This window comes from Manis javanica, chromosome 12 (assembly GCF_040802235.1).
Source record: "Manis javanica isolate MJ-LG chromosome 12, MJ_LKY, whole genome shotgun sequence".
NCBI classification, from domain to species: domain Eukaryota; kingdom Metazoa; phylum Chordata; class Mammalia; order Pholidota; family Manidae; genus Manis; species Manis javanica.
In genome coordinates this window covers 25,654,348-25,667,572 of record NC_133167.1, presented here as the reverse complement: position 1 = coordinate 25,667,572, position 13,225 = coordinate 25,654,348, and the positions used below count along the sequence as shown (strand labels likewise).

The 13,225-nt window shown below is 36.3% G+C and overlaps 1 protein-coding gene across 3 annotated transcripts in view; it reads left to right on the top strand.

The window, feature by feature from the left end:
- Window positions 1–13,225, top strand: part of PIKFYVE (phosphoinositide kinase, FYVE-type zinc finger containing) — an 83,102-nt gene that overhangs the window by 17,213 nt on the left and 52,664 nt on the right. For all 3 annotated transcript variants that reach the window (XM_073218211.1, XM_073218212.1, XM_017663264.3), the window contains exons 9-13: window positions 8,280–8,418; window positions 9,745–9,902; window positions 11,037–11,148; window positions 12,102–12,249; window positions 12,777–12,944. In XM_073218211.1, the coding sequence (XP_073074312.1) occupies window positions 8,280–8,418; window positions 9,745–9,902; window positions 11,037–11,148; window positions 12,102–12,249; window positions 12,777–12,944 (725 nt within the window). The remainder of the gene's footprint in view (window positions 1–8,279; window positions 8,419–9,744; window positions 9,903–11,036; window positions 11,149–12,101; window positions 12,250–12,776; window positions 12,945–13,225) is intronic.

Genomic DNA, 13,225 nt, shown 5'->3' with positions numbered 1-13,225 from the left:
CATTGTTTTCATTTGTAATTCCCTAGTTGCATATGATATTGAACATCTTTTCACAGGCTTCCTTGCCACCTGTTTATATTCTTTGATGAGGTGTCTTTGCCCATTTGTTTAATTGGGTTTGTTTTCTATTGTCAAGTCTTAAGAGTTCTTATATTTTGGATAGGTCCTTCATCAGTTATGTCTTTTGCAAATACTTTCTCCTGGTCTCCATATTTCCATATTGTCTTACATGAGCAGAAATTTTAAATATTCATGAAGTCCAGTTTACCAAGTTTTTTCTTTCCTGGATTATGCTTTGGTGTGTTTCTAAAAAGTCATTGCCATACCCAGCATCATCTGGCTTTCCTCCTATATTCTCTTCTGGGAGTTTTATGCTTTATATTTAGGTCTGTGACCCATTTTGATTTAATTTTTGTGATTAATTATCTATCTCTAGATTCATTGTTTTGTCACATGTCAGGACACCATTTGTTGAAAAGACTGTCTTTGCTCCCTTGTGTTGTCTTTGCTCCCTTGCTGAAGGTCAGTGACTGTATGTATTTGTGGGGTCTGTTTCTGGTCTGTTCTGTTTCATTGACCCGTCTGTCTATTCTTTTGCCAGCCCCACACTGTCTTGGTTACTGTAACTTTATAGTAAGTCTTAAAGTTGGGTGTGTCATTTGACTTAGTTCTTTGATACTATGTTGATTCTGGGTTTTTTGTCTTTCCGTATAAACTTTAGAATCCGTTTATTAACATTCATAAAATAACTTGCTGAGATTTTGACTGGGATTGCATTGAATCCATAGATCAAGTTAGGAAGAACTGACATCTTGACAATATTGAGTCTTCCTATCCATAAACACAGAATATCTCTCCATTTATTTAGTTTTCTGATTTCTTTCATAAGAGTTTTATAGTTTTCCTCATATAGATCTCATATATCTTTTGTCAGATTTATGTCTAACTGTTTCATTTTGGGAGGGTACTAATGTAAATGGCAGTGTATTTTTAATTTCAAATTCCACTTGTTCATTGATGGTATATAGGAAAGTTATTGACTTTTGTACATTAACCTTGTGTTGTACAATCTTGCTATAATTGTTTATTAGTTTTAGGAGTTTTAGTTGATTCTTTAGCATTCATTATTCATAGACAGTCATGTCGTCTGTGAACAAAGTCTTAGTTCTTCACCAATGTGTGTTTCTTTTATTTCCTTTTCATGTCTTTTTGCTTAGCTATTACTTCTAGCACTATGTTGAAAAGCAATGGTGAGAGGGGACATCCCTGCCTTGTTCCTGATCTTAGTGGAAAAGCTTTTGAGTTTCTCACTATTAGGTATTATGTTAGCTGTAGGTTTTTTGTAGATATTCTTCATCAGGTTGTGGAAGTTGCCCTCTATTCCTGGTTTGGCAAGAGTCTTTCCATGAATGCTTTTTGGATTTTGTCAAATGCTTTTCCTGTGTCTGTTGATATGATATATAGTTTTTCTTTAGCCTGTTGGTGTGATGGATTACATTGATTTTTCAATTGTTGAACTAGTCTTTCATACTTGGGATAAATCTCACTTGGTTATGGTGCATAATTAATTCTTTTTATACATTATAGGATTGGAATGCTAAGATTTTGCTGAGGATTTTTGCATCTGTGTTCATGAGAGTATTTATAGTTTTTTTATGTCTTTTGTCTAGTTTTAGTATTAGGGTAATGCTCAACTCATAGAATGAGTTAGGAAGTATTCCCTCTGTTTTATCTTCTGAAAGAGATTAAAAAGAATTGGTATAATTTCCTCTTTAAATATTTGAGAGACTTCACCAGTGAACTCATCTGGCTTAGAGATGAGCCCTTCAAAGGAATTTGTCATTTTTATTACAGTGTTTTTGATGTCTACTATTTCTTTGTGATTCTTTCTTAGAATATCCCATCTCTTTGCTTACATTTTTCATCTCTTCTTGGATGTTGTCTGTTGTTTCCATTAAAGCCCTTAGCATAGAAATCATAGTTTTTAAAGATTCTCAGTGTGAGAATTCAACATTCTTGCCATATCTGATTCTGGTTCTGATATTTAGCCAGTGTCTTCAAACTGTTTTTGCCTTTTAGTATGCCTTGTCATTTTTGGTTGAAAGGGTGGACATGGTGTACTGGGTGGGCCAAAGGCCTTGTGGTAAATAGGCTTTTAGTAATGTAGGGGTAAGGTGTGGAGGGAGGGGAATCCTCTGTAGTCCTGTGATTAGGTCTCAGTCTTTCAGTGAGCCTCTTCCTCTGAAGCATGAACTTCACAAGTGCTTCTCAGTTTTGTTCCCCCTTAGATGGCATAGGATGGCAGAAGTGGGCTGGCTTTGGGTACTTCCCTTACTCAACTAGTTTAGGCTCTGATAAGCCCAGCAGATCAGGCACTGATAAAATAGTTTCTCTGTGCCTTGTAAAAAGAACAGAGTGCTCTGGCTGTTAAAAAGTGATTCCTTTTCCCCTCCTGCCAAAAGCCTTATGGGCTTTTTCTCTGATATTCACTGTGAATCACTTGTAGTTCATGTTGAGGTAAAATTAGCATAAGTATGAGTATCTCCCCCACTCTGGTTTTATCTCTCAGGATTGCCCACATTGAGCCTGCAGCAATTTGTCTATTACAGTTCAATTTTTCCTACTTGATTCTGGTTGCCAAGGAGGTTTTGCTTTTGGGTTTCTCTTTCCATAAGTGGTGATTTTCTGTCATCTCATGTTTGTCCAATTTAGGGGGGCAGTAATTTGCCCCCTCACTTCACTTCTATGACTGACCTAAGACAAGTTGAATTTTTTCAGTCTGTCAGCTTTTTACTTGCTGTTAGGACTGAGCTTTTTCTAGCAGGATGGAGATCTTATCTTTTTCTTCTTTTTAAAAAATTTTGCTTTCTTATGGTGAGAATACTTAACCACAGGATCTGTCTTCTTAACTTTTAAGTGTACATTATTGTTGACTATATGTACATGTTGTACAGCAGATCTTTAAAGCTTATCTTACTTAACTGAAACCTTATGTGTGTTGATTGATAAGTCCCCATCTTCTGCCCCATCCACCCAGCTCCTGGTAACCATGATTCTAGTTTTTGATTTTTATCAGTTTGATCATTTTAGATACCTCATACCAGGAGAATCATGCAATATTTGTTTTTCTGTGCCTGGTTTATTTCACCTAGTACAATGTTGTCAGGGTCCATCCATGTTGTCGAATTTCCTTTTTAAAGGCTCAGTAGTATTCCATTGTATGTGTCTACCACATTTTCTTTATCCATTCATCTGTTGGTGCATGTTTAGGTTGTGTTCACATCTTAGCTATTGTCAATTGTGCTTCAGTAAATGTAGGAACGCTGATATCTCGTTGAGATCCCTTTTCAATTCGTTTGGATATATACTCAAAAGTAGGATTGCTAGATCATGTGGAGGTTAATTGTTTGAGGATCTTCCATACTGTTTTCTATAGTCGTAGCCATAATTTACATCCCACTGACAGTGCACAAGGGTTCCCTTTTCTACACATCTTCACTAACACTTGCCTTTTGTCATCTTTTAGTTTTCAAATCTTAAGTGTGTGTTTTCTCAGAACATTCATTTTACCTCTCAGAAACACATAACCAGTTAAGGAAATTTAAGTGATAAATTTTTATTACTGGATATACTATATGTATTCTGATTTTGCCATTTGTCCTAATAACATCCTTTGTAGTAATTTTCCTCCCAATCTGTCATCAAATCCAGGATCTTGCATTACATTTAATTATCACGTCTTATGGTCTTCCTTAGCTTTTCTTTATCATTCATGATCTTGGTATTTGTGAAGAGGGCACACCAGTTATTTGGTGGCATGCTCATCAATTCGGGTTTGTCTGATACTCCTCTTAATTAGATTTAGGCTATTCTCTGTTTTTTGGGGTAGGAATTCTATAAGTGATATAGCCTTATTAGTCTATCATGTCAGGATGTTATACAAGTTTATGTTATTGGTAATACTGACTTGAGCTCTTAGTTAAAGTAGCATTCTGTGTTTTCCACTGTAAAGTTACTATTTGCCTCTTGTAATGAATAAATAATATATGGGGAAATATTTTGAATCTGTGTAAATATCCTGTTCCTTATCTTTTACTCAATATTTTAGCATCCATTTATTATTCTTACACAGATGTTACTGGGATGATTGCAAAATGGTGACTTTCTAACTCCATCATTTCTTCAATATTTATTAGTTGACATTCTTAAGAAAGCTTTCCCATATAGAAGAGTTTTGAGTGAGAAGTTAGGGATGATTACATGACCTAAGTTATGTTTGGTGGGTGCAGTCTGGTTGCTCTATTGAGGAAATTACAGGACATAAGAGTAAAAGCAGGGAGACCATGTAGAAAGCTGATGCAGTAATCTAGGCAAGAGAATTGACTCACGTTTGAGTAGGAGAAATGGGGTGGATGATAAATGATTATAGATATATTTTGATTATAGCACTAACAGGATTTGCTAACCAACTGGATGTAAAAGATGACTCAGGTTTTTGACCTGAGTAGTTGGAAGGATGGAGTTGTCATTTATTGAGGCAGGCAAGACTGGGAAGAACAGTTTGCTTTTGGTTTTAGACATGTTGAATTTGAGATACCTTCTAGACATCCAAGCAAGATGTCGAATAGATAGTTGGTCTGTGAGTCTAGAGTTTAGTAGAAGAGATACAAGCTGGAGATAAAAACTGTGTGTTGTCACCATGTGGGTGGTATGTAAGTCTGTGCACCTGGATGGAGACCATCAAATGAGTGAGTGTGGAATGTGAGGAAATAAGGACGAAGGACTGAGATTGGGGAAATGAAGAGCATCAAGAAAAGGACCCTGAGAAAGAGAGACCAGTGATGAGGCAAGAGGAAAACCAGGGCAGGTGTTGTCTTAGTAGCCAAGCAAAGAAGGTTGTTCAAGTAAGGGGGAGTTTTCTTGCTGGTAAGTCAAGTAAGATGATGTGTGAAACCTGGCCATTGGATTTAACATTAATACTGGCAACCTTGAAAGGCAACTAGAGTGGATTTTTGGGGGTTCAGGAGAGAATGGAAGAAAAATTGGAGACAGGAGTTTCACAATAGTTGAGGAGGGAAATACAGCAGAGGGATGTGGAATCAGGACAGTTTTTTTAAAAGATGGTTCAAATTACAGTATTCCTAGTGATGTGCATAAATGTGGAGATAAACTATGCTAATTTACAATTTATCTCCTTATGCTTAGAGTTTATGCTAAGACTGACAAATGCATACACTATGCTAAGACTGAGTTAAGTCTTTAGGAAAGATGTAATTTAGTTAATACTGTTGGTCAGTAATACAATTTAGTTAATACTATCTTAAATAAAACTTCAGTCATCATTCTTACCACAGGATATTTGCTAGAGTATTTGACAACAAAATTGACTAATTTTCTTTTTTTGTCTTGTTGCCACTCTATCGGAGTATGTTCAGGAATGGTTAGAATGTTAGAGCAGCCACCTGTATTGACAAATGCATACACCAGAAGGAGCTTTAATTAGTTGACTAAGTCATAGTGACAACTTTTCACTAGAAGATAATGCCAAAAAATGAATAACTGATTATTTAAAAAATCTTGTTTATAGACTATATTTAGTATCAGTGGTTTCTCATTAACTGTTAAGAATGAGTTTCCGCTAATGCTGAATAATTCCTTAAATTATCATTTTTTTACATATATAGTAGTGCAACCACTACCCAAAAGGTAGTTTATTTATTTTTTTATTTAGGTATTATTAATATACACTTACATTAACAACATTGTGGTACTAGTTCCCCCCATTATCAAGTCCTCACCACATACCCCATTACAGTCACTGTCCATCAGCATAGTAAGATGCTATAGAATCACTACTTGTCTTCTCTGTGCTATATACTGCCTTCCCCATGCCCCTCCCACTACATTATGTGTGCTAATCGTAATGCCCCTTTTCCCCTTATCCCTCCCTTCCCCCCCCATCCTCCCCAGTCCCTTTCCCTTTGGTAACTATTAGTCCATTCTTGGGTTCTGTGAGTCTGCTGCTGTTTTGTTCCTTCAGTTTTTGCTTTGTTCTTATGTTCCACAGATGAGTGAAATCATTTGGTACTTGTCTTACTCCACCTGGCTTATTTCACTGAGCATAATACCCTCTAGCTCCATCCATGTTGTTGCAAATGGTAGGATTTGTTTTCTTCTTATGGCTGAATAATATTCCATTGTGTATATGTACCACATCTTCTTTATCCATTCATCTACTGACGGACACTTAGGTTGCTTCCATTTCTTGGCTATTGTAAATTGTGCTGTGATAATCATAGGGGTACATCTGTCTTTTTCAAACTGGGCTCCTGCATTCTTAGGGTAAATTCCTAGGAGTGGAATTCCTGGGTCAAATGGTATTTCTATTTTTAGTTTTTGAGGAACCTTATACTGCTTTCCACAATGGTTGAACTAATTTACATTCCCACCAGTAGTATAGGAGGATTCCCCTTTCTCCACATCCTCACCAATATTTGTTGTTCCTAGTCTTTTGGATGTTGGTCATCCTAACTGGTGTGAGGTGATATCTCATTGTAGTTTTACTTTGCATTTCTCTGATTAGCAAGGTGGAGCATCTTTTCATGTGCCTTGTTGGCCATCTGAATTTCTTCTTTGGAGAAGTGTGTTCAGCTCCTCTGCCCATTTTTTAATTGGATTATTTGCTTTTTGTTTGTTGAGGTGCATGAACTCCTGTATATTTTGGATGTCAACCCCTTATTGGATATGTCATTTATGAATGTATTCTCCCATACTGTAGGATGCCTTTTTGTTCTACTGATGGTCTCCTTTGCTGTACAGAAGCTTTTTAGTTTGATATAGTTCCACTTGTTCATTTTTGCTTCTCTTTCCCTTGCCCATGGAAATATGTTCATGAAGAAGTTGCTCATGTTTATATTCAAGAGAGTTTTGCCTATATTTTCTTCTAAGAGTTTTATGATTTCATGACTTATATTCATGTCTTTGATCCATTTTGAGTTTACTTTTGTGTATGGGGTTAGACAGTGATCCAGTTTCATTCTCTTACGTATAGTTCAGTTTTGCCAACACCAGCTGTTGAAGAGGCTATCATTTCCCCATTGTATATTCATGGCTCCTTTATCGTATATTAATTGACCATATATGCTTGGGTTAATATTTGGACTCTCTATTCCCTTAAATTATTTTAAAAGTATTTTTATTTTCATGCTGGGTATAGCAAAGTTTTTCAGTTGAGACCTGGTTTTGAATGGCAGCCCAGTTGTTTATTAGCTGAATTGCCTTAGACAACTTAATCTCTGATTCTTGATTTCTTTATCTATAGAATGGATCTAGCAGTACCTACTCCACAAGGTGATATAAGGATTAAATGAGGGAAGATATGTATATTGCCCAACTGAATGAGTTATGTAGTGTCTAACACATTGTAGATGCTACTGCCTTTTATCCTTTATATAGAAGCTAAAATTGGGTTTCATTTTTTTCTAGGTAGAAGCTAGCTAAATTTGTAGCTAAAATGTTTTTATAAATAAATAGCCTGTTTTGTGCTATTGATACTCCACTTATAAGCTGTTTATCTGGTAACTTTGCCAAGAGGCAAAATTAGGGATATTAAGTACATACTTATATAACAAGAGAGGAAATAATTTTTCACTAATTTTTTTATTGGCTAAATTCAAAATGTAAGAAGGACAGTATTTTAAATATAGGTGTACTATTGAGAAGAAAGGAATTCTCTTTTGGGGGATAACATTTTGCTTAACTGGGGTTCAAAGTTAGCATTTCCTGTCATCAGAACATTATAGATGTTCAGCTAAAAAAATATTCTTAGTTCACTGCAAAAACTTTGGCCTGTGGGCCAAGTTTCCTGTCCCTGATCTGAAAGACTGTTTCTGCATTTAGACTGTGATTCTTTGTATTCATCAGTAAAAAAAAACTTACTAATTTTCAGCATTTAAATAAGAGTTTGTATTTATTTTCTTTGAAATATTACTGTTATATGAACTTCATTTATAATTGTTTTCCTGTAATCTTTCTGTAGCAACTTTTAAACTTGTTTTAAAATAAGTTTAGACTAACATAGAAGTTAGGAATATAGTACAGAGAATTTCTGGATAGTCTCTCAGCTTCCCTCAGCAATAATATACATAACCATCGTAACTTCTTTTAAAAGTGTCCTTAACATTGGCAAGTAGGAATTTATTTAAAAATGAATTCGCACTGTAAATCTGTTTATTGATAAAGACTTTAAAACTGTTTTCACTTTTTGTTTTTATTTCCAGATCAGCCAGCATTACTAACTTGTCACTGGATCGATCTGGTTCTCCCATGGTACCTTCGTATGAGACATCTGTCAGTCCCCAGGCTAGTCGCACGTATGTTAGAGCAGAGACCACTGAGGATGAACGCAAAATTCTTCTGGTACCGTCCAGTATCTTTGACCCATTGCTACTTTTGAGCATAAAGAATGTTTACCTCTCTGATTTTCTTTTTTTTTTTTAAGAAACATATAAATGAAATAGCCAATTAGCATATACATTACATAGAGAACATAATTAGAGTAAGTTTTTATTAGGATCACCTGAGAAATTGGTCAAGCAGTCCATGCTCATACATTTCATAATATTTTTTTTGACCCCTTCACTCTGGCAAAATCAGAATTCAGGTGCTTGCATAATAAGAAAGCTTAACTTTTAGTTAGGTCTTTAATTGCTGTCTTACCTTTGAAACATGTTTCGCATACACATGGAATATTTTTTGGTTATTTAATACTATCTGTTTATATGAGATAATCAGTTATTTATTGAATTTATCTGTGTTAAAGTACTGTGTTCAGCCCTCAGTGACTCAGAGAAATGGAAGATTCAGCGTCTGTCCTCAAGCTTATAGTTTAAAAGGTAGAAATTAGGTTAATAGGCAGGTCTTTAAGAGTAAAAGAAGTAATACCTTAATAGAAAATAGATTAGCAGTGAGGGAGTCAGGAAAAGCTTTAAACTGAAAGTCTTGGACTGGACCTTTAAGGATGGAATGGATTTGGGGAGACATCATGGAAAGTAAGTCCTATGTAAAGGTATGAAGAAAGGTATACAGATGAAGATAAACATGGTGTTTTCCATGGACTGAAGCCAGATTTATTAATTGGGAGAGGTTGGGAGAGGTGAGGTTGGAGTTTGGGGGCAATGAGAATGGAAAGTTTGTTGGGGCTACCTGCTGGAGGATGATGAATTCAGTCTTTACAAGTTGAGATTTGAACCTGTAGGTGTTGAGCAACATTTAAGTTATTTTGGGGTAGGAGTAATTCATTCAATGCCTTTCTTTAGGAAATTTTACTTGGCAGTTGGATATAGGTGAGAATGGTGAGAGTCTGGTGGAATGAAGGCTACTGGGAACAGTCACCTCAGATGAGTGTAATTGACTGTTCTCTCCCTGTCCTTGGCCCCATCTCCGAAGAAGAATATGAAATTTTGTACTTCGATAACAAGGAGATTGATAATGTGTGCCGTTGACTGAAAAAAATTTATTTGGAATAGTTGGTTTTCAAGAGAAAAAAATAATGTTTGGCATTAGATGAACTGAGTTCAACTGTCGCCCCCACAAGTGTCATTTCTGTTAAATTGTGTAAATTAGCTATGACAAAGAAATACGAGGAGAAATGCTTTTTATAAATCTGGAAATCACAGGAAAAAATCTGAAAAGGTAAGTAGCATCCTTCTCAGGAATGATTACTTGCTTATAATGTGATTTCAGGACAGTGTTCAGTTAAAGGACCTGTGGAAAAAAATCTGCCATCACAGTAGTGGAATGGAGTTTCAGGATCACCGTTACTGGCTGAGAACACATCCCAACTGCATTGTAGGAAAGGAGTTAGTCAACTGGTTAATCCGAAATGGGCACATTGCTACAAGGTAATGTGATCTTAAGAAAAATGTTTTGATATAATTTATTTATGTTGTTTTAATGTAAGGGGATCAGATTTCATCATATGTAGGGTGCTGTTTGTTTTCTGCATTTGGTGTTGGGGTGTTAATTACTCAACCATACCCCTTCTGGGTTTTAATCAGTAAAGAATAGATGCAACGAGACAAATGGGCTTATAATTTACTGTGTTTATGAAAAGCAGAAATGTGCGGTGCTTCCCCAAACACAGAGTGCTCTTGTAAAGCAAGACAGGGGAAGGGAACTAGAGCCTAAGACTGCAGTGGGTTCTCCTAATGCTGTTCCTAATCTGGATGTTGTGACCCATCTTGAGAATTGGGTGCATAAGCCACACCTGAGCATTATAGTCTGCCTCACAAATCCTTTGTGAAAAAGAGACAGGTTCTTTTGTCTTTCAAGGAAACATGTCCTAACTTGTCTACTTTTTTAGATTAGCTACTCTACCTTTCATGGGAAGAAACAAGTATACAGGAAGAGAGAGAAAACAGCCTTAAGCAGTAAAGCCCTAGGTGCCAGTGTTGGCTCTATTTGTTTTCAGTCAATTACTCAATCTGTTTTTGACTTGGACCTTAGTTCCAATGTGAAGAAAATACATGGTCCTCTGAAGAAGCTCTGAGGGTGAAATGAAGTAATATGGGCTAAAGGGCTTTATAAATTGTGAAATGCCATATGAATGCAGTGTGTTGAGTGTCCATTTCATATATATATGTATATACATTTTGTACCTATATCTGTATTTGGTTTTGTCCTCTCATCAAGACTGTAAAGTCCTTGAGGGTAAGAGCCATGCTATTCTCAACATTATTTTTTACTATAGTAAGGCCAGGAATATTCATGATTGGAGTACTTGATAAATGTGCATTGTAATTAAGATTAGATTTTGTTAGGAGTGCCTTACTGGTAGGTTCTCCTTTGTGATGGTACCTGGAAAAATCTTTTAATTTAGCTTCAGGTCTCTCTTTTATCCCTCACTCACCCGTGGACTATTTGAAATTCTAACTCTGATCAGAATGGAAAAAAATTCAGATTTTTTTGGTCTCATTTTGTACCCGTAAAATTATTCTGACTTTTAAAAATTTTCATTTCTCTTGATCTTGGTTCAGGGCACAAGCTATAGCAATTGGACAAGCAATGGTTGATGGCCGTTGGCTGGACTGTGTCAGTCATCACGATCAACTTTTCAGGGACGAATATGCGCTGTACAGACCCCTGCAGGTAGTTTTACCAATGAGAATAGAACTAGCTGGTTGTGAAGTCTTTCTTTGGGGGAAATTAAGGTAGCTGAATTGCCCAAAGATACATGTTTTTAACATATTTTCTCTGCTGTTTGAGGAAAGACAAAATATTTTTACTTGGTAGGTAGTGGTGATGAGAAACCTATTGGAGTCAAACATTAAACAGTTGGTGTGGCTTTTCTTAAGTTTGGGCTTATATTGTAGTTGCTTATCATTTACTTTCAGTGGCTTTCAGTTTTACTATGTGTTTTTAGGACTAAGGAGGTATATATAATAAAATGATTGAAAAAATTTAATGTCACTCTTGCAATGGATTTTGACTTGTTAGCAGTATTGTACAGCAATGGTAAAATGATGACTATTCTCTTTTTTTTGCTTTAATTAGGGAAGGGGAAATTATTTACAGATGAAACTTTTTTTTGGTATCATTAATCTACAATTACATGAGAGATGAAACTTTTTTAAAAGATATACTTTCACTTTTGGTTTATGTTAATTTGACATTTATAATGTTTAGTAACATCTTTGTGAACTATAATTTCCTCAGTGGTTAGAAAACACAGATGACCCAAAAGACTGGTTTGGTGTTATTTGTTGAACCCTAACTGAGGTTTTCCAGGATGTGTGCTAGCATCTGTACAGGGTTAGAACAGGCTGAAATGCAGCACTCTAAAATAAAAATCTTTATGTTATGGTTTGCTTATAATATGCTGCCAAAGCCAAGTGATTAATGAAAATTACAATTTTAAGAGTGGAATTGTCAGCATGATGTTGGTTTACAACTTAGTTTCTATTGATTTGCTTATTTTTATATAAATTTATTCAGTGGTTAGCTTTGGGGAAATACTAGGCCAGAATTTATTTGTAGATTGATCACCTCAGTGGTATTTTCATTGAAGGTCAGTTGCTTGACTCCTGTCTTGATCCTTTCAGAGTACAGAATTTTCTGAGACCCCTTCTCCTGACAGTGACTCAGTGAACTCTGTGGAAGGACACTCTGAACCATCCTGGTTTAAAGACATCAAGTTTGATGACAGCGACACAGAACAGATAGCTGAAGAAGGTGACGATAATCTGACTAGTGAGTTTAACTTTCCAGTATTTTTAGTTTATATGGATTCACTGTGATGTATAACATGGGTGTCCTGTTTAGTTGAAACAATCCACTTTAAGATTTATGGCTCCAATTAAATGTAAACATCTGATAGCAATCCTTGTCCTAGATACAGTATTTTCTTAAGAAACTGACATAGGCTACTGGCGTTTTCAGGTTTTGCCATAGTCTCTAGTTTGCAGCAGCTTAAAAATAACTCTGAGCTAATAATATCGCAGCAGATGACTTTCTCACCTCTTCACTATGATATCAGACTTTCTCTCTGCAGAACCTCCAATATCTTTCTTCATTTAAAAAATTCATTTTGTATTTAACTTGTTCAAATTTTATTAAGCCTACACAGAAGGACATGAAAATACTGTATCCATTTTGGTATTGCACATTGGGCTTGTATATTAAAAAAACATTTTTCTCCTTTCCTCCAATACCCTGATGAAACCCATTTTCACTCCCCTCCTCTCCCTATATTTCTTTCCCCTCCCCAACACTAAAAGATTCTGCCAGTCCTAGCAAGCGCACATCAGTCAGCAGTTTCCAGTCCACAGTGGACAGTGACTCAGCCGCTTCTATCAGCCTGAACATGGAGCTGGACAACGTGAACTTCCATATCAAGAAGCCCTCCAAGTACCCACATGTGCCCCCTCACCCTGCTGACCAAAAAGGTAGGAGGGAGTCACCAGGTGGAACCCAAGCACAGCAGGAGAGCTGGGCCACAGGATCTCATCCCAGCCTGTACTTCTGGCTTCCTCTTTCCCGTCCATATGGCTGAGGGGATTTGGTGTGGGTTTCGTTCCCCCCCTTTCTCATCTCCCCACTTCTCCTCCCCACACCTTTTTTGGTTGGTTCTTTTTATTTCTTCCTTTCTCCCTCAGTACCACCACACCCAGTCTAAAGCTTGTAGTCTTTCAAAGGAACTACATCTGACTGCTCTCCCCTTAGCATA